This window comes from Staurois parvus, unplaced genomic scaffold (genome assembly GCF_062004578.1).
Source record: "Staurois parvus isolate SC_StPar_1 unplaced genomic scaffold, SC_StPar_1.0 ptg000836l, whole genome shotgun sequence".
Taxonomy (NCBI): Eukaryota; Metazoa; Chordata; class Amphibia; order Anura; family Ranidae; genus Staurois; species Staurois parvus.
In genome coordinates, this window is record NW_028318632.1 from 525,559 (window position 1) to 551,109 (window position 25,551).

Below are 25,551 nucleotides of genomic sequence, written 5' to 3' on the forward strand. Positions count from 1 at the left end.
GGAACCACCTGAGTAACAGCTCTAAGCAAAAGTGATGGTAAAATGTGCAACCTGTGGTATGATGTCACACCTGGTCATCCACCTGAGACTAAGCTCCGAGTGGTTGAGTTTTAGTGCCCAATAAGAAATCTTTACACTGTATAAAGTCTAAGCCTCGCCTGTTACAGTGGGCACACCCCAGAAGACATCCTTAGGGTCTGGATTCTATAGTGATAGACTACAGCTCTGGATCTGTATAGCACCCTGAAGCTAAATACATGCCATGCACCAAGTGCCAAGGTGAGCGCCCAAGCAGGATCCAATATCTGAAGCAACATTACAGGCCATCCCAACAGTGTGGAGCATGGGTACGCCCTCCAAGAGTTACCAAGGTTGAGCTGATCCTGATGCACCGTTTCCATTGGTGGCATTAGTAGACAGTGAGGAGATGACTGAAGAATTTAAAGATTAAAAAAAAAGAAAAAATTTGAAAAAAGGGGTTAGGCTAAGAGGGAATTCTCAGTGTAGGGCACCTGTATTTGTAGCCATTGATCAATATTATTAAGAATAATTAAAAAATGTTGCTAAAAATACATACAGATACAGTACCTTCTACTGCACCCACAGAAATGAGATGAATTTGGAGAAAACAGACAGCATGCCAGGACTCAACATTGATTGAGGGCAAGAGTTTGTAATTAAAAAGGTAAAAATAATAATGTAAAAGGGTAATAAAGAGGTACTCTAAGCCAACTTGGAAGCATGTTTTAAAGGCAAACTTGCAAGTTTTAGATTTACAGGACAGCCAAGGCTGTTTACACAGAATAAGAGCAGCCCAGGTGAAATCATGGGAGGCCACTACAAAGGAGGTTGATAGATGCTGAACAGAAACTTTAGATAGTCCTATTCCATAGAACAGACAATGAAAACAAAACTGAAGGATGTCGATCAGACATTTGGTAAGATAGTAAATCTTAGGGTTCAATAACAGATACTTAAGAAGCAATAAGGTAGGAAATATGAGGGTAGCTAGAAGAGGGATCAAAGGCTGGAATTTGTTTTAGACTTGTAGTTTTAGTAATTTTACCATGCCTGGGAGAAGAAAGAATATATAAAATGAAAAGGGCAAGAATAAAGATGTACAGTGAAAGCTTGAGGGAAAGGGCTGATATCATTGAGAGGAAGAGGATATTACAAAAATGCAGTTGGGTGAGAAGACTAAGCACACTCAAAACTGCACAATTTTGCTCCTGGACTACAAGTCAAGCTTAAAAACATGTGTAAAATGTGCAAACAAAATGTACATAAAATATTGCCTACATATGCTTATGTCTAATGTGAATGGGGCATTCACATTGAGCGCAAGCACAGGTAGATGATTTTTTTTTTCTGTACGTTAGTTTGCACTGTTTACATGTGTTTTTAAGCTTGGCTTGTAGTCCAGGAGCAGAATTGTGCTGTTTGAAGTGAGGTCTCCTCACACTGCTAAATGCTTGTTAAGTCTAGGGGTAGATGATTATGCTGTAAAACTTGCCTTAATTTTCCACCATGCTGTGCGACCAGTCGCCCAAAGCCTCTTCCCTGCAGCGCCCTAGCTGGTGACTGCAATCTAATGTCATCGCGTTTAATGCAGGTCCAGTAATCCAGCATTGTACAAGAGGACCATGAGAGCATGCCCACAACTGGGAGCAACAGAGAAAAGAGAGCACCAGAAACCTGCTGGAGCAATGAATAGGGTAAGTATTATAGCTACCACTAGACTTAAAGAGCAGTTAACCATTGAAGTGGGGGTGGGAGTTAGGCACTGCTACTTCATTTTCTGTTCTACAAAAATCAAGGCATACAGCTTTAAAGGACAAACAAATATGATTGAAGCATACATATATAATGGTGAAAACCTGTAGGTAAAGAATTTCCCACTAGCATTTAGCATAAATAAAAATATCTGATATTTTTTGTGTGCCAGAGCTGCTGATATCATTGCATAGATATCAGAAGGGGCAGTTCACCCAAGGCAGATATAAGTCAATGATGGTACTGTTCTCTGGCAAGATAAGGACATGCAAATTAAGAAATAAGAGAAGAAGAAGAAGAAGAAGAAGAAGAAATGACCAGACATCTCACCAAGGATGCATTAATTGGTAAAATATTTTCCTGCTTGCAGAACAGAATAGCTCGTTGTGTTCGCTTGATGATATGGTGAGCCACAGCATGCTGGAATGAAGCAGCAATGTCAGCTGCACATGAAAGAACAGCTCCATTTTCTATACCTGTTGGACAAAGAGCATTATTAACCACCTGACTAGTTATACGTCTACAAACTATGTTAAATATACTGGAATTTATGCAGCTATGATGATATATTGGTAATGGCAGTGATCAGCGACTTATAGTGGGACTGTGATAGTGTGGCAGCCAATCTAGCGCTATCAGATACTCGCTGAGAGTTGCACTAACTGACTGACACCACTAGTGACACAGATAGTGATCCAATATAATACTGTACATTGTCACTGTACTAACGACACAGGTTGGCATTAACATCAAGGGACAAATCACAGGGTTGACTGTGTGCCTAACAAGTATAATGTAATATGTGCTTGTTTTACTAAAAGATCTGGCTGTTTTTTCTCCCTGCTTTGCAGAGAGGAGAAACAGCCAGATCACTAATCTGTGCACCGAGTCCTGTGTGCTGTTAAACACAGGACTCTGTGCTGTGACTGGCTACTGCCAATCAGCAGGCCCACATCCAAAATCATTGGCCGGGAGTGGCTGACAAAATTGCGCTGTAGCCAGTGACAGAGCGGGTCAGCAGGGGCCACGCATATGCAAAGTCAACTCAGAAGAAACGTGATCACGTATATGTACATGATCCTGCTTGAATGTGCAAGCAGTTAAAGAGTATAATTTCTTTAACCGCTAGCCTACAGGGCACTTATACCCCCTTCCTGCCCAGGCCAATTTCCAGCTTTCAGCGCTGTTGCACTTTGAATGACAATTGCGCGGTCAAACAACACTGTACCCATATGAAATTTTTTATCATTTTTTTATGACAGATAGAGCTTTATTTTGGTGGTATTTAATCACCTCTGGGTTTTTTATTTTTTCTTAAACAAACCAAAAACCACTGAAAATTTTGAAAAAAAATGTTTTTTTTTAGTTTTTGTTATAAAATTATGTAAATAAAGGATTTTTCTCCGTCACTGATGTGCGCTAATGAGGCTGCACTGATGGGCACTGATAGGTGGCACTGATGAGGAGGCACTGGTAGGTGGCACTGATGGGCATTGACAGGCATCACTGATGGGCACTGAAAGGCAGCACTGATACATGGCACTGATAGGCAGCACTGACTGGCTCTGATGCGCACTGACAGGCGGCACTGACAGGCAATGATGGGTGGCACTAAAAGGCAGCTCAGATGGGCACTGATATGTGGCATTGATGTGCACTGGTAGGCACTGATATGTGGCACTGGCACGAGGCACTGACATAAGGCACTGATGGACACTGACAGGTGGCACTGCTGGGGCTACACTGATCATCAGGGCACCGATGATCAGTGTACATGTCCCCTCCGCGGAAAGCAGATTACCGGCTCTCCTCTCCTCTCGAGCTGTCAGCGTGACAGCTTGAGAGGAGAGAAATGCCGATAACCGGCATTTCCCTGTTTACATCTTCGGCTCTTTCCGTGATTGGTGATCCGCTGTGTCCGAGGGACACAGCGCACCGCTGATCGCCGCGCGCTCCCTGAGCCGCGCATAAGCAGTGGAGAATGGGAGGACGTCATATGAAGTCCTCCCAGAACAAGAGAACCACCTTGCACCCGTCATATTACTATATGGTGGGCCGGAGGTGGTTAAAGACAATCGGTCTGTATATCCACTCAGTTGTTATAATAGTGCAGCTTTGCCTCTTAAATTGTCAGTAAAAGGCAAAAAACTTTTTTTTTTTTTTTTTTTTAGTTTCGATAGAATGGAGAGAGACTAGTACACCTGTCAGTTGCTGTCTGTATCCTTGTTGTGGAGATGCACCCTCGCTATCTTTCCGGTTTACGGTTATTAGCGAAAGTAAAAAGAGCTGACACCTCAACTGTAATAGAAAATCTTCAAATGGGAACACTAGTTCAGGTTACATCCTGGGATTCCCTCACTTTGAAGGGATTTCTTTTCACTTCTTGTTTTGGTTATGGGACAGGAAGTGAAGAAAAATCTCCCCTATGGGACAGACGGCAAAAAAAAAAAAAAACCCTAACAGGAGCTATAATCCTCCCTTTTTCTATCCAAAATGAGAAAAAAAAAAGGTTTTGCCTTTATTAACATTTTCACTTTTTCCTGACCCATGTACACATATATGCAGGGGCGAATCTACCGTGAGGCAAACAAGGCGTTTGCCTTGGGAGCTGCCGCCCCCAGGCATAAAGGACACATGGAGAAACAGAAAAAGGGCGCACCGACCTAGTGCATTATCGTTTAAAATAATTTATTAAAGAAACAAAAATAGGTATCATACTCACAATGGACATAACACAGGCATGTCAAACTGAACAAGATGTATGATCCAAACAACATCTGAGTCCATACTATGGAACCCTCGATGACCAACTGGCTAACGCGTTTCGAGGACACAACCTCTTCCTCAGAGCCAACCTTTTTCTGTTTCTCCATTTGTATCCAGTGTATTCGGACCACCCCGGTCTGTTGAGGGCAGCAAGCAGTGCATTTTCCAGAAAATTCCAGAACATTCCTATTGGGTCTACTGAATCCTTTCCTAGCACAGGAGTAAAGTGTTTGTTGTGTTGGATAAAGGACACATGGGTGTGAGTGGTCTTCAGAGCAGGGCAACTCAGCAGTTCCCAAGTGGATTTTCCAGCAGCTCCACTGGCTCCCCTGGGCCGGACAACTGTCACAGCCAAGCTCCATCTCAGTCTTATCCACACTCCACTGGGCCAGTGGCATCGCTAGGGGGATGCATGCTTGGCTACTTGCACAGACTGTCATTCTTTTCCCTACTTCCCTTGCTCTCCCACCTGTTTTTCTGCTTGTTAGGGGTGTATAAGGTGAATATGTCAGTATAGGCACTGAGAAGGGGGATGTACAAGGTTTATGAGTGGGCACTAAAGGGGAAAGCAGGGATGTACAAGGTATGTAACAGTGTGGGCATGGGGAGGGGGGGGGGGATGCAAGGCTGTTTGTTAATGGGCACTGGGGGATATACATAGTGAGTGTAGGCACTGGGGGGGGGGGGGTGTACAGGGTGCATGTGAGTGTGGTCATTTTAGGACTAGGGATTTAAAAAGGTGCATGTCACTGTGGGGGAGCTGGGGCAAGATATACAAGGTGTATGTGAATGTGGGCATAGTTGCACAAGTTATTTGCGAGGGGTAGGACAAATTTAGATGGGGAAGGGGGGGGGGGGCGATATTAGTCTTGCCTAGGGCAGCACAAAACCAAAATACAGAACAGCATATATGTGTCCCTGGGAAGTGGTGGTGATATCTGGCGATGGACATTTTAGTAAAAGTGATAGGAATGGCTAAAAAGTTGCTCAATCACTTTTTCAAGCGGCGAAAGGGGGCCTCCATCCCTCCGCCGTGCACCTCTGTTTCCAGGCTCACCCACCCCACCCCAAGGAACCTGGGCCCACTGCATGTGGTCTGATCATAGAGATGTAGCAGGAACTTACTGTCCCCGATCATCTCTATGGTGTCTGAAATTGGAAGTGATGAGGATTTTGTCACTTTCAGTTTTGGGCTTTTGTTTACCAGCTAGTAAAGCAGCCAAATTGATCGGAGTTTAACCGGCTGCTTTGGAGGGCAAAGGAGATATCTGGGGTCTAATAGGCACTAGATCCCTCCATAAAGAGGACATGTCATAGCCCATGCTATCACAAGGGATGTTGTTCATCCCTTGTGACAGCAATAAAGTTGAAAACAAAAAAATGAGACCCTATAAAAAAAAATAAAAAATATGTTTAAAGTGGAAGTAAGGGCAAATCCTAACTAACTCTAAACCTCGTCTCAGCAACATTTTAAGTCTAATCTATCTAGCCCGCTCCGGTCAGGTCCCATGCTGAGCTGTCAGCGGCAGCTTCAGCATGTAGGAGTGTGCAGAAGAGGCAGCCGACAACGGAAGCCCCATAGTAACTCTATGGGCGACGTCACTTTCCAGCCGTTGTTGACTGTCTCCAGCACACAGAGGGAAACTCTTAATACCAGGTAAGTATAGCGATAGTTCTCTTTACAGGGCTAGATAGATTAGGCTTAGAATGTGGGTGAGAGTAGGTGTAGAGTTAGTTAGGATTTGCCTTTACTTTCACTTTAACATGTTCCCACCCGGCCTATAGCAGATTGATGGCTAGGCGGTCCTCTTCTCGCTGTGACTGGGCGTTCGATGATATCCTGTGCATTGTGGCATGCAGTGTGGCCGTTGTTGTCAGGCTGTGTCCCTCGGACACAGGCCTTCCCTGCTGAAGTTAAAGAGCCAAATAAATTGGCTTTTTACCACATGATCAGCTGTGACCTGCCGATCATAAATATAAACACACAGCGGTCACTCACTGTTGCTATCTTCTCCTCCTCACACACCGATCTTGTGTGAGGAGGAGAACCTAGGAAGAGCGAGTTTTTCAAACCCTTTCACTACTGTGCACCACACCACCCCTAATAAAAACAGTCCCTGTCAGTGCCACCAGTGGATCTGTCAGATTATCCCATTAGTAGATCTGTCAGTGCTGCCACCAGTGGATCTGTCAGATTAGCCCATTAGTAGATCTGTCAGTGCTGCCACCAGTGGATCTGTCAGATTAGCCCATTAGTAGATCTGTCAGTGCTGCCATCAGTGCATCTGTCATTGGAGCACATTAGTAGACCCATCAGTGCATCTGTCAGCGCCGCCCATCAGTGCATCTGTCAGCGGAGCCCATCAGTGCATCTGTCAGCGGAGCCCCATCAGTGCATCTGTCAGCGGGGCCCCATCAGTGCATCTGTCAGCGGGGCCGCATCAGTGCATCTGTCAGCGGGGCCGCATCAGTGCATCTGTCAGCGGGGCCGCATCAGTGCATCTGTCAGCGGGGCCGCATCAGTGCATCTGTCAGCGGGGCCGCATCAGTGCATCTGTCAGCGGGGCCGCATCAGTGCATCTGTCAGCGGGGCCGCATCAGTGCATCTGTCAGCGGGGCCGCATCAGTGCATCTGTCAGCGGGGCCGCATCAGTGCATCTGTCAGCGGGGCCGCATCAGTGCATCTGTCAGCGGGGCCGCATCAGTGCATCTGTCAGCGGGGCCGCATCAGTGCATCTGTCAGCGGGGCCGCATCAGTGCATCTGTCAGCGGGGCCGCATCAGTGCATCTGTCAGCGGGGCCGCATCAGTGCATCTGTCAGCGGGGCCGCATCAGTGCATCTGTCAGCGGGGCCGCATCAGTGCATCTGTCAGCGGGGCCGCATCAGTGCATCTGTCAGCGGGGCCGCATCAGTGCATCTGTCAGCGGGGCCGCATCAGTGCATCTGTCAGCGGGGCCGCATCAGTGCATCTGTCAGCGGGGCCGCATCAGTGCATCTGTCAGCGGGGCCGCATCAGTGCATCTGTCAGCGGGGCCGCATCAGTGCATCTGTCAGCGGGGCCGCATCAGTGCATCTGTCAGCGGGGCCGCATCAGTGCATCTGTCAGCGGGGCCGCATCAGTGCATCTGTCAGCGGGGCCGCATCAGTGCATCTGTCAGCGGGGCCGCATCAGTGCATCTGTCAGCGGGGCCGCATCAGTGCATCTGTCAGCGGGGCCGCATCAGTGCATCTGTCAGCGGGGCCGCATCAGTGCATCTGTCAGCGGGGCCGCATCAGTGCATCTGTCAGCGGGGCCGCATCAGTGCATCTGTCAGCGGGGCCGCATCAGTGCATCTGTCAGCGGGGCCGCATCAGTGCATCTGTCAGCGGGGCCGCATCAGTGCATCTGTCAGCGGGGCCGCATCAGTGCATCTGTCAGCGGGGCCGCATCAGTGCATCTGTCAGCGGGGCCGCATCAGTGCATCTGTCAGCGGGGCCGCATCAGTGCATCTGTCAGCGGGGCCGCATCAGTGCATCTGTCAGCGGGGCCGCATCAGTGCATCTGTCAGCGGGGCCGCATCAGTGCATCTGTCAGCGGGGCCGCATCAGTGCATCTGTCCGGGCCGCATCAGTGCATCTGTCCGGGCCGCATCAGTGCATCTGTCCGGGCCGCATCAGTGCATCTGTCCGGGCCGCATCAGTGCATCTGTCCGGGCATCCCCACCAATATACTTGTCAGTGTACCCATCAGTGCATCCAGTATACCTGTAAGTGCATTCATCAGTGCAGCCCATTGGTGTACCTGTCACTATAGCCAGCAGTGCACCCCAATCAATGTACTCATCACAACTGCCGCCTATCAGCAGTGTACCCATCACAGCCAGCCATCAGTAGTTTAACCTTCATACAGCCACAATCACCAGAGCTGCGATGTCCAAAAAATATTTTACTAGTAAGGAGGCGCTCAAAATCCTGAGCATGTCGGATGGGAGCAGAGGGGAGCTCTCACCAGCCGTTTCCGATATGGAATATGAGCCAGTAGAAAGTAGTGGGTCGGTGACCGAATTGGAGGAGGAAGCAGTCCCTCCTAAAAGGATATGGCACTCTGAAGAGCAGGCAAAGACGAGCAGCGCCATACACCCCAATGGTCAATCAGCAGACACCAATGGAGCTAGACCCCAGGATGAAAGGCCCAGTACCAGCACTGGAGCATTCCACCAGACCCCAAGAATTAGGGCCCAAACATAACTTCCTGATGCCCTGGCAAACCCTTTATGGCTGCCTTCCAGCCCAGGATCAGCTTCAATCCCCCCTTTCACCGCACAGCCAGGTGTGCAGACCAATGCTGAAAATTTTTCTGAATTGGATTTTTATTTTTTTATTTGTTTTACCCTGCCAATTTATTGTAATACATTGTGGAACAGACAAACCTTTTTGCTCAGTAGTATATTGAGAACAATCCCAGTACATCCTATGCCCGTCCTTTTCTATGGAGACGTTTCACAGTGGAGAAGTTAAAAATGTTTTTGGGCCTACAAAAAAAAAAAAAAAAAAAAAAAAAAGGAAGAATTGCATGCCTACTGGTCCACCAACCCCATCCATCATATGCCCATCTATTCTGCTGTAATGTCCCGGTCATGCTATGATCTGATCATGCAATTCCTGCATTTCAATAACAACTCACAGTGCCCTCCCTGAGATCAGCCCAACTATGACGAGATATACAAAATCCGCCCCTTAATAAATTCTTTTAGTAAGAGATTTGCAGAACTTTATGTCCCTAAGAAACAAATTTGTGTTGATGAATCCCTTGTCCACGTCACTGGCCATCTGGGATTCAAGCAATACATTCCCAGTAAAAGGGCCAGGTATGGATTGAAGCGGAACAAGCTCTGCGAAGAACAACAGGATTTGTGCATGCATTCCGCGTGTACAAAGGCAAAGACTCCCAGCTCCAGCCCCATCAGCACAAGTGGCAAAAAAGGTTATCATATCTACCTTGAAAACTATTGTACCAGTCTGACCCTTTTTCAGCATCTGTACCATGAGAAAACCTTAGCCTGCAGTACCACCTGAAAAAATAGAAAGGGCTTCCCACAAAGATTAGTAACCACAAGGCTACAAAGGGGGGAATCCGCAAGTCTGAGAAACGAGGAAGTGTTGGCCATGAAGTGAAGGGATAAGAGACGTTTACGGTAAAAAAAGTGGGTTTTTTTTTTTTTTTTTTTTAATTTTCGCTTGTTTCGCAAAAAAAAAAAGAAAAACCCACTGGTGACTGGAGTACCAACAAAATAAAGCTCTATCTCTGTGAAAAAAAAAAATGCTATAAAGTTTTGCTGAGGTACAGTGTAGCATGACTGAGTAATTGTCATTCAAAGTGCGAGAGCACCGAAAGCTGAAAATTGGTCTGGGCAGGAAGAGGGTAAAAGAGCTCTGTATTGAAGTGGTTAAAGCACCCCAGTCCCCCCCGTAATCACACACAAATGCGAATGCATATGTAGGTCCGACAGGCATAGGTATGCTGATCGCAGTTGTAATGCTTTACAAAATGCAGAAATAATAAATGCACTATTTATACCTGCTAAATAGATAGGCATTTATTATTTTTTTTGCAAAAGGTGAATTTAGCCTTTAACTCCTTGCCTACAAGGCACTTATACCCCCTTCCTACCCAGGCCAATTTTCAGCTTTCAGTGCTGTCGCACTTTGAATGACAATTGCATGGTCATGAAACACTGTACCCATATGAAATTTTTATAGACAGAGCTTTCTTTTGGTGGTATTTAATCACCTCTGCACCTCTGGGTTTTTCATTTTTTTGCTAAAAAACCAAAAACAACTGAAAATTTTGAAAACAATTTTTTAATGTTTCTGTAATAAAATTTTGTAAATCAGTGATTTTTCTCCTTCACTGATGTGTGCTAATAAGCCTGCAGTGATGGGCACTGAAAGGCAGCACCCATACTGGCACGGATAGGCGGCACCGACTGGTACTGATGGGCGGCACTGACAGGCAGCTCAGATGGGCACTGATATGTGACATTGATGTGCACTGGCAGGCACTGATATGTGGCACTGATGGACACTGACAGGTGGCACTGAAGGGGCTACACTGATCATCAGGGCACATTGATCATAAGTGCCCTGATGATCAGTGTACATGTCCCCTCCTTGTTTACATGTGATCAGCTGTGATTGGAAACATCTGATCACATGACAGAGCCGACATCATCGACTCTTTCCGTTGATCGGCTGTGTCCCAACGAGTTGGAAGACTTCATATGACGTCTTCCCAGAATGAGAGAACCACCTTGCACCCATCACTTTCTTATATGGCAGGTGGGAGGTGGTTAAAGATGGTTATGAGGTTACTCAGTTTAAATGTTCTTTTAATTGGAATGCAATCAGGCAGGCCCTTGCACTACACAGCAAAATGTACATCTAAAGGAAATTGAATATGAAAAGTGTATAATGTATGGCCGACCAAGTCATCAGTAGCCAATCTTTTAAAGTCCCGTTAACTTAAAAGGTGGAGCCTCCATGGATTGGATTTGTTTTTCCAGCACATGCCATGGATTCTTAATTGGATTGCGAACTTGAGAATATGGAGGTCAAGTCAATACCTAAAACTCCTCACACCATTTTTGTAGTGACAGGGTACATTGTTCTGTTCAAAGAAGCCACTGCCATTAGGGAATGCTTTTTCCATGAAGGGGTGTACTAGGTCAACCACAAAATTTGGGTAGGCAAGCAATGTACGCTCTCTACCATCCATATGATATAAAAGAAAATGTGATTCATCAGACAAGGCCACCTTCTTTCCATTATTCTGTAGTTCAGTTCTGATGCCCACTGTAGGCTCTTTTAGCTGTGGACATGGGTCGGCATGGGTCTAGCCATTAAAATTTGGCCCTTGTCGAAGTTGCTCAAATCTTTATGCTTGCCCATTTTTTCTGCTTTCAATGCCTCAACTTCAAGGACAACATGTTTACTTGCTGCCTAATATATCCCACGCACTTTCAAGATGCCATTGTAATGAGATAATTTGTGTTATTCACTGTACTTGTCAGTGATCCTAAATGTTATGGCTGATCGGTATAAGTCTTATGGGTGGAATGGAGTATTTTTTACTATAGAAAGGCCATCAACTTACAATTTCTCCTAGTGGAAGACAGCCTTTCCATAGGAAAAAAGTATACTTGACTGTGCAGATTTCAGGGTACTGCAAAAGCAAAGATATTGGAGGAGAAGGATAAGTAAACTTGGCCATACACAGCTTTTGTTTTAGCTCAGCCTGCAGGCTGAATGAAGAAAAAAAAAAAAAAGCCCAATCCTCAATCCTTGCTCTACAGTGCAGATGGAGGATTCTCCCGTTGGCTGTCAAAATACCCAAATAGTGGCTGCAATTTCATGCCCAGCTCCTTATGTAAATTTTTCAATTGAAAGATGTCGAACAATAGGCAGATGACAGGTCCACCCACTGAGCCAAAATTCATAAGGTGTATGGCCCGCTTAAAGGGTAACTCCACTTACACGGAAAAAAAAATTAATATCACATATACAATTTCTACACAAGCCATTTTGTAATTTAACGATATTAAAAATTACCTTTCCTTTTTCAAACTGCAGCTGCTATCATTTTCAAAAAGTCAATTCAATATGGCTCCTGGAGGCATTCTGCACACAGTTGGTGTACTGAACGCTTCCAGGAATGTAATTTCCTACTTGTGTAAAGAAGTTTGCAGTAAGATACAAGTCAGCTTTTAGGCATCCTCTACAACAAAAATATCATTTTTGGCGAGATACTCCCTAATGCGTAATTTGCATCTAAAGGTTATACTGACACTGCAACTTTTCTCAGTGGATTAAAAACAATTAGTCTTTCCCATTCAGAACCAGTGTCCAAAAGAAACAGTTGGATACACAACTTTTTCTTCAGAACAAAAGTGTAGGAATCTGTAACAAAGGTTGGTAAAATCTTTGCAATGTACATTGTTCACCCAGAGGGGAATGTTTTTTTCTCAACAAAGTGGAGTTACTCTTTAAGTAGAGGACTTGGGAGTGCAGGCAGACTTTTAAAGGATAACTGTACTAAAACTACAGTTAACCCATAAAGTCAGGCAGACAGTACAAAAGAAAAAAAGGAATAAAAAAAGGGAGATACCACAGTGGGCCCTTTTCCATTAACCTAGTAGACATATCCCTGCACAATCTGGTTCTCAATGTCCTAGAAATAGAGATCATACTCATATCCCCACAACATTTCCTGAGAGGACAACTTTTTCCTCCTATGTGTGTGTGGATCGTTCATGTGCATGACACAAGCAAGCTCCACAGACCACCCTGTGACAATATTTGTCTCTAAATCCTTCAATGTAAGAAAAAAAAGGGACTTTTTTATGTACAAACTGAATATTTGTCTGAAATATTAATCTGTCCTCACTTACCTTCCACATCCTCCATTTTCTGAATAACACAATTAAAGTAGTTTTGCAGTCCAGAAAAGGAGAAGTTGCAGTCCTGGTATTTTGACAGTGGTAGAATTTGTTTACAAAACGTTTTGTCCCCAAACTGAGCCAAGTGCTCTATTGCTTGTCCCCCACTCATACAAGAGCACTCCGGATGTTTAATCAATGAAAGGCGTCTGGAAACCTGAAGCATATTAAAACATATCATAAATGACATGTTATAAGCTGCACCTCTGTCCTGGTGAAAAAGATATTAAACTTAAACACTAAATTCATGTTTAGGAACAGGTTACATGTCACACACCCGTATTTATGGTGTAACATGTTCCTAAGCACCCTCTTCCTGCCCCCAGAGCACCATCCTGTGACAGCAGGAAGGGGTTCTCCCCAGCAGCCGCTGTCACATTTAACATTTTCGTGACTGTCTAAGGCTTTGCCCACACAGCCGCATCATTTATTCACAGACATCTGCACTCACAGTCCATTGACACTTCTTACAGCTCTATAACTGAAAGCCCACACACAAGTACAGGCAACTGTAAGAAGTGTCTGCAAGAGCCTGATTTTGCACTTGTGATCCACTGATTGTGGATGCAGTGCTTTGCATGTTCCCCATGGAAAAAAAATAGTAAATGCACATTTTTCCTGCAAAATTATGTGCATTTATTGTTTTTTCTAAAGGTGAACCTATTCTTCAAAGCAGAACTAAATCCAAAAAAAAAAAGCTAACAGACAGGCTCTTTATTGCAGAAGAGGAGCAATGACTTTTCTGCAATAAAATAAACTTATCAGCCAGTTTGTAATCTCCTGCCGAATGTAAACTAAGCCAGCTCAGTTTACATTTTCAGCATAGTCCAAGTGTTCTGGGATGAGTGACTCTTATACATGCACGGGAGTGATGTCATCCCACACTGGCCAATCAAGACGGCTAAAGACCAGCCCCCAGAAGAAGCTGGGAAGAGATTCTGGTGCAGGACCTTGCAGGCGTCGGACCACAGGAACAGAGGTAAGTATTTTTTACTTTATTTTAGTCTAAAGATAAACAATTCAAATAAAATTGTAGTTATATGGAAATTTAGCCTGTTTTCTTCTGCTAATAATGGCTGAACAGTATTAACAGTAATGGTACTGCCAAGAACCAGCTAATCAGGTATTCCAAGTTCAGTAAGAAAGGTTTATAGAAAAACAACACAAAGTTCACAAAACTGTGTAACTTATTATTTAAAATGTCCTGCAAAAACATTTTGTCTTAGGGGATAGAGTGGGAACAGATTAGAAGCTCATTTGGTTTTACTAGGATCTAGGGCTCTATTAGAAGGACTTCCGTCTTCTGTCATGATGACATTTTAAAAGTGATTCTAAAAAGGTACAATTTAATTTTTTTAAAAAATAACAAATGTATCATACTTACCTATGTCACAAACAAACAAAATATTTCTCAGCACACTTACCAGCAAGCCTGCAACTGAAGTGACCCTGTTTAAAAGAGAGGGCTTTGTTCGTATGCATTTTCAAATGTATGAGTAAGCTGCAGTGCCCAGCCACATATCAAACTTGTGCGCAATAGTTTTGCACAGAGCAGTCCTGATTCTCCTCTTCTCGGGTCCCCCTACTGGTGCACCTGGCCCATTCCCCTTGCCGAGTGCCCCCATAGCAAGCCACTTGAATTGGCTCTGTGTGAGGAGGAGGGAAAGAGCTGAGAGAGCTGTTGCTGGGGGCTGCATGCAGAGGGTAATTTATCTTAATGCAGAGAATGCATTGAGGTTAAAAAAAAGCTTCTGCTTTTACAACCACTTGAACAAAAAGGAACAGAGGGGAACTCTCAAACAGCAACACAGACAGAAATAAAAATTATTTTTTTGTGGAGGGGGTGGCTGGAACATCCTGTCATATTTTATTTCTCTCTGTGTCCCGGTTTCAGATTTCCCACACCTCCTGTCTGGAAAAACTGCTGTCAGTGAGACAGAAAGTGAGGAAAAAAGTCTCTCTATTAAAGCTCTGGATAGCATTAAAACCGAAACAAGGTTTTAATCCGCCCCCCACATGATCCAAAATTAAAAAAGTATAGGGCTTGAAACACAATTTGAGAGGATAAATGAATGAAAAACATAGAGAAAAAAAAAAAAGGAAGGATCAGACCAAAGGGTTATGAAAGTCAATGAATAAAGGTATTCAGACAATCATGAGATAGTGTGCCTACTATGTGCAGGATCACGGACACATTCTGCATTCAGGCAGCATGAATGTGGATACCTTTAAGTGATTCTAAAAGGTAACATTTTTATTTTTTTAAAAAACAACAAACATATTTATACTTACCTGCTCTGTGCAATAGTTTTGTACAGAGCAGCCTTGATCCTCCTCTTCTCGGGTACCTTGCTGGCAATTCTGGCCGCCCTCCCCCCCCCCCAACGAGTATCCTCATATAGCAAGCTACTTACTATGGGGGCATTCGTGAGTGCTCACTCCCAAGCAGGCTTTGTGTGCCCATTGACATTGTGGGTCAACCCTGCCTCACTCTCCTCACTGGTTGTAATTGACAGCAGCAGGAGTCAATGGCTCCAGCTGCTGCCTTTCTGTCCAGTGAGGAGTGAGAGAGCACTGCTCTCGAACACATTGCTGGATTGAGATCAGGCTCTGGTAAGTATTTGGGGAGGGAAGGGGGCTGCCTGCAAGCAGAAGTTTTTTTTTATCTTAATGCATTTTGCCTTCACAACCACTTTAAGCAGTCTCTGCAAAAGGAATACAGATGCAACTTTCATGTGTTTCCATGTGTTTCACATTTGTGCCACACTTGGTTTAAATAAGCTTGCATTTTTATATAAAAGAAATTCTAATACAGTACCTTGTCCAGAGAGTTACCTGGTGCTTCATCTATTGACTGTCCAAGCAGCAAAAAATCTGATATGCCATTAGCTACAGCCAGAAGGCAATGTCCTCCTGAAATCAGCAGTACCAAGAATGGGAACTCTACTGGATGCAACAACCGAACAGTCAAGGCATGAGCTTCCATATGATGTATCGGTATAAAAGGCTTATTATACTGCTTCACCAGATCTAAACTGTAAATTAGACCAACTCCAAGGCTCAGAGCCAGACCAGGTTTCACTGTTGTGGCAACAGCTGAAAGGTTACTTGCTGAAATTCCGCTACAAATGATGGCTTCATTAACAACTCTATCGATATTGTCTCTGTGAAGCTGTTGTGCCACTGTTGGAATAATGCCACCTGCCCTGTAATGGAAGACAGTGGGTAAAAAAAAAATTTGGTTGAAATTTGTAGTTTGTTCTAAGTTTAAAGTAGACCTGTCATGACTGACAACCAGAACTGCCCTTGCTGGCTTCCTTTTAAAAACGCTATCTGCCTAGCTGTTCCTGGCCTCAATATTTGTGACTTACTCATTTACAGCATACATGTTTTAGTTTGTATCAGAATTCTTAATCTCTATGCTTGCCCTAGGTGAGTGACTTACAAAGCATTGAACTAGAACATTGCACTGGCTTGGGTTTACATTTTTTGGAATAGCCTCACTGCAGACTAGCAATGAGACCAGCCATTGCAGAAGCACTGGACAACATGGACAGCTGAGAAACCCTTCTACACAATGAAAAAATGTATGTCACCTGCCGAAGATTTAGTATATAGATTTTACTACTCCTGAATACACCCATAAAGCATTAGACTGGGGGTACAGCACATTAGGACGATTGTAATTTAGTAAACTGCTTTTCTAGGCAGACTGTAGCAGTTCTTACTGTAATTTCAATGCAAATCACATATTAAAAAGGGGGAGTAATGTGTACCGTTTACTACTCAGAAAGATATGAGGATGGGCTGGAATTCTAAGGGGTAGCAACTTTTGTTAACTCCTCCTATTTCTAACATCTCATTTAATAGCCCATCCTAAATCAAAGCAAAAGTTTGACAAAAAGAAAAGTAATTAGAAAATACCAGAACAGCATCTATATATAAAACAAGCTTAAAGCTAAACTTCAGGTATACATTTTTTTGTAGAGTTTATTGATCCAGGTTGGACCAATGTAAGTATGGATATGCCCACAATCTTGTTGCCTTCTCTTAAAATTGAAAGAAACCCCCCCCCCCCCCCAGAGTTAGACTTACTAGTTACTCATTTTCTATAAGTCTTCCAGGACAGCCCCTTGAGATGTAGAGCTCCTCCCTCCGGGACAGGAAACAGGTAAGCCCAGAACCTTAAAGATGGACCTCCAGGCCTCCCTCTTTAGTATTCCCAAGAACCACAGGAAGGCACTAAAAGGCATAACCATTTATGCATAAACATGCATTACTGTACAAAAACTCAGGGTGGGAAATCCCAGAAGACTTATAGAAAATGAGTTACCGGTAAGTCTAACTCTGGTTTTCTCAAAAACGTCTTCCAGGACAGCCCCTTGAGATGAGAAGCAAGAACTTACCCACTAAGGAGGGGCTACTGCCTGGAGGACTTTGCGACCAAATGCCTGATCCTCACTAGAAAGCAAATCCAGGCGATAAGGATTCACAAAGGTAGAAGAGCTGGACCAAGTGGTCGCCTTACAGATCTGTTCTGGCGAAGCACCAGCTCTCTCTGCCCAGGATGCTGACAAGGATCTGGTTGAATGTGCACTAACAAATGGGGGTGGAATCTCTAACAAGTTATACAATTCTGCGATAGCCATTTTAATCCATCTAGCTATGGTGGATTTGGAAGCATTACAACCCTTCGACCGAGGCAACCCGTGACGAGGATCTGTAGCTTATGCATGTGTTTGCAAATGTGTGCTAACTAAACCCCTGTTTTTAACGCATACTGTTAGACAGGTTAATTCAGTTTGTTTGCAGGCTGGCTGGGAATTTTTCACCCTTCCATGTGCTCCCTGCTGTGAAGGTCAGTTATAGACTGGGGCAGTGGCCATTTTTTGTACTTCAACCACAATGCCCTGCTAGCCGAATTCACCAGGGCAGACGTTCTTGTGGCTAGCTTAATGGATTTGGCCAAGGCATCAGTGAGGAAATCTACCACTCTAAACAGCAAAGGAAAGGATTTCAGAATTTATTACCTGGATGTCCCTGCCGAGAGATGCGTTTGTAATTGGGTAAGCCAGGATTCCAGATTTATGGTGGCACAGGTGGCCGATAAAGCCAGCTTGAAGCTGATGGGAGGTAGAATTCCAGGCCCTCCAGAGCAAAAAGTTTCTCCTTATCTATAGGATCTTTTAGAGCCCCCATATCTTCAAAAGCTAGGTCTGTCTTCTTAGAGAATTTAGATAAGGGGGCTTCCAACTTTAAAACCTTGTTCCATGGCTGGGATCTGTCTTCCTCAAAGGGAAATTTCCTTTTAAGACTACCAGAGAAAAAGAGCTTCCTTTCAGGGTTTTCCTACTCCAGTTTGATGGTATCAACCAGGGAACTATGGACAGGAAAGACCCTAGTCTTTTTTACATGTAGACCCTGATACATGAGGTCATGCTTTGACGAACATACGTCCGCCTCCTCAATCTCTACGGTTTCACAGATAGTCTTAATGAGGTCATCTACATCATCAAGGGTCAATAGTACCTGAAACCCCAGGAGGAGCAAACTTCTCCATTGTCCTCCTGTGAGCCAGACCTCGCTTGCGAGGAAGCAAGGGACCTGGGATCCTCTTCCGGGTCCTTCTCTCTTCGGTTTAATGCCTCTGATACCAGAGTACTCACAGACTGGGTCCAAGGCCCCAGTGGCATCTGCATCCTATCCAGCAAGAATCTAAATGACTGAAACGTAGTCGTCATGTCATCCTTAATGAACCCTGTGAGAGTGAGAACCCTATGGCAGGTTGTAAATGACTCATCCTTAATTAGACTATCCACACAATTGCGGCACAAGGGCTTTTCCCAAGCTGAATGCTGTTTCGTCGCACAAACTGCACACCTTGTGCACAAGGTGTCAATGAATTAAAGTGTTTGTTCACCAATGCTAGAAGTCTGCCAAGCAAAATAGGAGAGTTGGAAGCTTTGGAGCACGAAGAGAATTATAATTTAATTGGTACTGCTGAATCTTTGCTTCAATCTTTACATGACTGGGCCATTAATATTCCTGGCTATGTTCTCTATTGGAGAGTCAGGGTAAAAAGGAAAGGTGGTGGTGTCTGTCTGTCTGTCTATGTGAGAAGTGATCTCAGAGCAAGCGTGAAAGAGGACCTAGTTGATGGAGAGTGCGATGAGGCTAAAGCAATATGGGTGGAACTGCACATGGGGGTGCGTACTACAAAGGTAATCATTGGAGTTTGTTATAGGCCTCTCAGTGTTAATGAGGAGGTGGAGACTCCGCTCCTTGCACAGAACGAAAGGGCTGCAACAGTGATAATAATGGGAGATTTTAACTACCTGGAAATTGAGTGAAGTAATGGTACTGCAGGAACAGTTAAAGGCAGACATTTAGAAACCTATTACAGGACAATTTTATGGTACAGTTTATAGAGGCCCCAACTAGGAATGATGCTCTGCTGGACCTGGAAATCTCAAACCATGCAGAGATTATTACGAATGTCCATATAAAAGAACATCGTGGTAGAAATGACCATAACATGATTTCATTTATTGTTACCTGTAAACATCAAGCACATACGGGGAAAAATAACAACGCTCAACTTTCAGAGAGCAAATTTTCCAAGGCTGAGAGCTGCTCTCCAAGACTAAGACTGGGAGGGAATATTGGCATCGATGAACACAACACAGAAATGGGAGTTCTTCAAAAAGACAGTATGTGAACACACTGCAAAATATATTCCCATGGGCAACAAGTATAAAAGTCTAAAAATCAAACCTATGTGGCTTACAGCCAAAGTTAAAATGGTTATAAATAATAAGAAAATAGATTTTATTAAATATAACAAATGAAGGAACGCTATCATTGTTTAAACATTACAAAGAATACAACAGAATATATGCAAAAAGAAAAAGTGCGCAAAAATTTAAAACAAATGACTGCAAAAGATAGCAGGATCAACCCTAAAAAAGTCTTCAAATATATTAATAGTAAAAAGGTCAGGTCCGAGCATGTAGGCCCTTTACAAAATAATCTATAGTGGGTGACTGGGGACACAGAGAAGGCAAATGTATTAAATACCTTCTTCAGTTCTGTGTATACAAAGGAGCACAGGGGAGCTCTTGTCCATAATGGGGATGGTATTGACACAGCTCCAGATGATCCACATTGGCTCACAATTGATTTGATCCAGAAATATTTAGATAGAATATAAAAGGTGACTAAAGAACCTGAACCGGATGGCATACACCCACGGGTCCTTAAAGAATTGGGATCAGTAATTTCAAAGCTATTGTTTCAAATTTGTAGGGACTCTAATGACAGGCATAGTACCACTGGATTGGCATAAGGCCAATGTGGTGCCAATATTTAAAAAGGGGCCAAAATCTTTACTAAGTAATTATAGACCTGTTAGTTTAACTTCTATATTTGGGAAGGTACTGGAGAGTTTAATAAAAGACCACATACTGTAGGTGAGTTCTTGCTGGAAAAAAATATTTTAAGCAACAGACAGCATGGATTCAAGAAAGACAGAAGTTAAACAAATCTGATTTCTTTTTATGAGGTGAGCAAAACCTTGGACAGAGGGGTGGTGGTGGACATAGTATACTTAGGTTTTGCAAAAGCGTTTGACACGGTTCCCCACACATAGCTAATGTGTAAGGTAAAGTCTACAGACTTGGAAAAATCCGCAGATAAATGGATAGAAAACTGGCTAAAAGATCGTATTCAAAGAGTAGTGGTTAATGATTCATACTCTGAATGGTCTAGGGTCATCAGTGGTGTACCCCAAGGTTCAGTGTTGGGACCCTTACTTTTTAATATATTTATAAACAATATAGGGTCTGGGATTAAAAATACCATTTCAGTCTTTACAGATGACACCAAGCTGTGCAGTGGAATAACGTCCTTACAGGATGTCTTCAATTTACAAGCTGACCTCAATGCACGGTTTAATTGGGCAACTATGTGCAAATGAGGTTTAATGTTGATAAATGTAAGGTTATCTACTTGGGGGCAAAGAACATTCATGTATCATACATACTAGGGGGAGTGTAACTGGGGGAATCAATGGTGGAGAAGGATCTCGTAGATCACAAGCTTAATAATGGCATGCAATGCCAATATGCGGTTTGTAAAGCGAGCAAAATCCTCTTGTATAAAAAGGAGGTATAGACTCCAGAGAGGGAGAGATATCACTCTACCCCTGTACAAATTATTAGTAAGGCCTCATCTGGAATATGCAGTTTAATTTTGGGCACCAATTCACAAAAAGAACATTGGGGAACTGGAGAAAGTACAGAGAAGGGCAACCAAACTGATAAGAGGCATGGAAGCGCTCAGCTATGAGGAAAGATTAGAGGAACTGAATTTATTCTCCCTTAAGAAGAGGAGATTAAGGGGGGATATAATTAACATGTAATAATACATCAGTCGTTCATACCGTGAACTCGGTGTAGAGTTATTCACCTTGAGGTCATCACAGAGAACAAGGGGGCACTCTTTACTTCTGGAGAAAAAGAATTTAATCACCAAATACAGAAAGGTTTCTTTACAGTAAGAGCTGTGAAAATGTGGAATAGACTCCCTCAAGAGTTGGTTCTGGCCAGCTCAGTGGATTGCTTTAAAAAAGGCCTGGATTCTTTCTTAGATACACAGAATATAACTGGATACTAACATTTATAGGTAAAGTTGATTCAGGGAACAACCGATTGCCTCTCGGGAGATCAGGAAGGTTTTTTTCCCCTGCAGGAGCAAATTGGATCATGCTTTGCTGTTTTTTTTGCCTTCCTCTGGATCAACTGTGGGTATAGGATTATAACTTTTTTTTTTTTGGTTGAACTGGACTTTTGTCTTTTTTTAGACAGACTAACTATGTAACTATTTAACTTCTTTTTTGGGGGCCTGATTCTGTGTCTTGTCTTGGGATTTAACCTACAACAAGCAGAAACACAATACAGAACATAATAAGCATGGGCTCCTCATTCCAAACACCACTGTACTGGGGGAGAAAACAGAAGTGTGCCCCACCGTCACCTGAGACCCAGGGTCTGCCTGATGGGGGGGGGGGGAGCAGCGCCCTCCATTCTGTTCCTATGGTGTGGTAGCCACAGCCTCTGCTAGGTCTCTTCACACTGCACCAGCCAGCGGAGCACTATTGCCTGCGCATGGAGACTGGAACCACGAGTCTCCCGGAGCCCACCGATGACGTCACTGCAACCAGAACTTGGTTGGGCAACCCTGCTTGGAGCGCAGCTGCTCCGTCTCGCGGAAGTCGCGGCCATTCGCCCAGTGGTTAGGATGTGGAGTCAGACAGTTCTTGGCGCTGGACACCATCAGTGGTCCTCCTCCTCCTAGAACTGGAAAGCAACAGGAGTGCGGCCCCACTCCTCTTCTGCAATGGAGGGATCGCTCCGGGCAAGGAGGAGATAACTTGCCACCAGGAGCCTAGGGCTCCTATACAGGTTCCTAAATTGTGCAACCTATCCTTTCAGAGGAAACACCGATACTGAAGAGGGAGGCCTAGAGGTCCACCTTTAAGGTTCTGGGCTTACGCATTTCCTGTCCCAGAGGGAGGAGCTCTACGAAGGGGCTGTCCTGGAAGACGTTTTTGAGAAAAAATAATTCTGCAATGCTTACCTGGAAACTACAGAACGATTCATCCAGTACAGATAACATGACAAAGTAAAGCCTAATGCCTGGTACACAATGCTGGGCTGAACGAGTAAAAACTGAAAGATTGCTGTACTAAGCGATGTTAGTACAGCGATCTCTCTCGCTGTGCCTTTGTGTTCTGACATGGGAATCTCCCCCTTCCATCAGAGCACACTAATCAACTGATCAGATGCTGGTTTTCCAGCATGTCCCTTTGCAAAAGCTAGTCCTTAGACCAGCTTCTGTCGGAAGGACAGCTGTACACATGGTTCAAATGTCGGCCAGTTTGAACCGTGTGTAACAGCTTGATACATTTTTAAAATCAAGCATATCTCTGCTCCCTATCAGATCATAAATATGGCTGCACATTACATAAGGGATCAACAGGGGTCAGGAGATGGGAGGGGTAGGGTAAGTTTTAATTGTTACAGGTAGAGTGAAGATTTACATATTACTTCAACTGCCTATACAGTATATCTGGATTTCTAACTGTTTTATCATGCAATTTTCACAGGTAAAAGGTTACAACTGAACATGCATTTCTTCATCATATGCTCAGCTTGAACTGCTCAGGTTTGTGACAAATTAACTTTAATTTAATTCTAAATAACAGGAAAAAAAAAAATCACCATATTGTAGCTTGCAAATAAGGCTTCATTCATTTGGGAATAGGCATTTTTTCTGCATGGAACAGAGGTTTTTGCTGGTAGAGCTAGCAGACGATCTTGTGTAAAATACGAGCCTAAAGTACTCACATTCAGATGTGTACAATTCTTCAGACTTTATGTGTTTATGCGTATACACAAGTATAATCTACAGATATGTATAGCCTGGACGCAACTGTGTCCTACTTTTTATTTGCATCACTGAACGGGGAGCACATATTCGTTTGTAGATGCTGTATGACCCCAATGATTCCTACAGTGCTGCGTTTAGATGCATACAAAACTATACGCTGTATGCATATAAACTCAGCATTTTAGATGCCTATGTAAATGAGTCCTAGTTATACTATGTAACAAGGACACTGGTATACTTTATATGTCATTTAGTTTAACATCCATAACAGAAATACACTACTCACTTTAAGTGAACATCTTTCTGAGACAGAAGGGCTTCTCCAAGTATTTTTCCATGTTCATCCACAACTGCAGCCCCGGTGTCATCACAGCTTGTTTCAATTCCCAGAACTACTCTGGGGTATGTCGCCATGGAACGCAGAGATATAAGTCCTTTATAAATAGCCAGGGAAGTCCTCATGTTACAAATGAACCGAGCCATTCCTTTACTCTAGGGGTTCATCTGTACCAATCGAAAATCTAAAAAATACAATTAGATTGTATGTTAACCTATTTGCATTACAAAATGTATTTCATCATCTAGGGGAAAACCAAGTACAACTTAAACAGTTGTCCTCTGGAAGGTTTTACCACCTTCATGACCAGAGCATTTTTTTTTTTGCTATTCAGCACTGTGCTACTTTGAATGGCAATTGCGCGATCATGCAACAATGTATGCAAATTAAATTTCTATCATTTTCTTTAACACTAAATTAGAGCTTTCTTTTGGTGGTATTTGATCACAGCTGGTTTTTTGTTTTTTTCGATATAAAACTAAAAAAAACCCCAAGAAAAACGTTTGAAAAAAAACAGTATTTTCGAGATTTTCATTGTTATAAAACATATCCAATAAAAAAATTAAAAAATCAAACTTTTTCATAAATTTAAGCCAAAATGTATTCTGCTATGTCTTGGGTAAAAAAAAAATATCCCAATAAGTGTATATTAATTGGTTTGTGTGAAAGGTAGAAAGTCTACAAAAAATGGCATATATAATGAAACATACGCAGCTGATAGGGTGGTAGGCAATCTGGCATTAATAGACACTGGGATGGTTAGTGACAATCATAATACTGTACACCGACACTGTACTAATGACACTGGCATATTTTAACATCTAGGGGCAATCACAGGGTAAAATATGTGCCTAATAATGTGCAATGTATTTAATCTGTGCTTTTTTATCTTTTCTATCTGGCTGTTTCTTCTGCCTGATTTGCAGGGAAAGGAAACATCCAGAAGGCTGATCAGTGTAAAGAGCCCTGTGTTGTTTGGAAACTCAGAGCTCTGTGCTGTGGTTGGACACAGCCGATCAGCAGGTCTCAGCTATGAATCAATGGCCCGGACCTGCTGATAAAATTGTGCGGTGTCCAACCACAGCATGGTCAGCAATGAGCACGTGCATGAGCGCCTGCAAACACAGAAGAGCCTCACTGATGTATAGGCATGTGATCCAGTGGGGCTGTGCCACTCGTCTGCAGTATAACTAATGTGGGCAGGTGGCAAGTAGTTACATACAGTGAAGGAAATAAGTATTTGATCCCTTGTAGATTTTGAATGTTTGCCCACTCACAAAGAAACGATAAGTCTAAAAATTGAATGGTAGGTGTATTGTAACACTGAGAGACAGAATAGCAACAATAAATTCAAAAGAAATGCATGTCTAACAAATTATGCACTGATCTTCATGGAGGGAAATAAGTATTTGATCCCCTTCACAAAACAGGACTTAGTACTTGGTGGCAAATCCCTGGTTGGCAATCACAGAGGTCAGACATTTCCTGTAGTTGGCCACCAAGTTTGCACACATCTCAGGAGGGATTTTGGCCCACTCCTCTTGGCAGGTCCTCTCCAAGTCATTAAAGGTATGGTGGCTGACGTTTGGCAACTCAAATTTTCAATCGGATTAAGGTCTGGAGACTGGCTAGGCCACTCCAGGACCTTAATGTGCTTCTTCTTGAGCCACTAGTTTGTTGTCTTGGCCATGTGTTCTCACCTAAGATTTGACGGTATAGTGCCCCGTCCATCATCCCTTTGATGTGGTGCA

At 43.5% G+C, this 25,551-nt stretch overlaps 1 protein-coding gene across 2 annotated transcripts in view; it reads right to left on the reverse strand.

Annotated features, from left to right (window-relative positions):
• The window catches only part of OSGEPL1 (O-sialoglycoprotein endopeptidase like 1), a 102,095-nt gene that overhangs the window by 48,263 nt on the left and 28,281 nt on the right, over positions 1-25,551 (reverse strand). For both annotated transcript variants that reach the window (XM_089655358.1, XM_089655359.1), the window contains exons 2-5: positions 23,750-23,984; positions 15,833-16,220; positions 12,967-13,171; positions 2,104-2,249 (exon numbers count right to left, since the gene is read on the reverse strand). In XM_089655358.1, coding sequence (XP_089511484.1) covers positions 2,104-2,249; positions 12,967-13,171; positions 15,833-16,220; positions 23,750-23,946 — 936 coding nt within the window. In that variant the 5' untranslated portion in view covers positions 23,947-23,984. The remainder of the gene's footprint in view (positions 1-2,103; positions 2,250-12,966; positions 13,172-15,832; positions 16,221-23,749; positions 23,985-25,551) is intronic.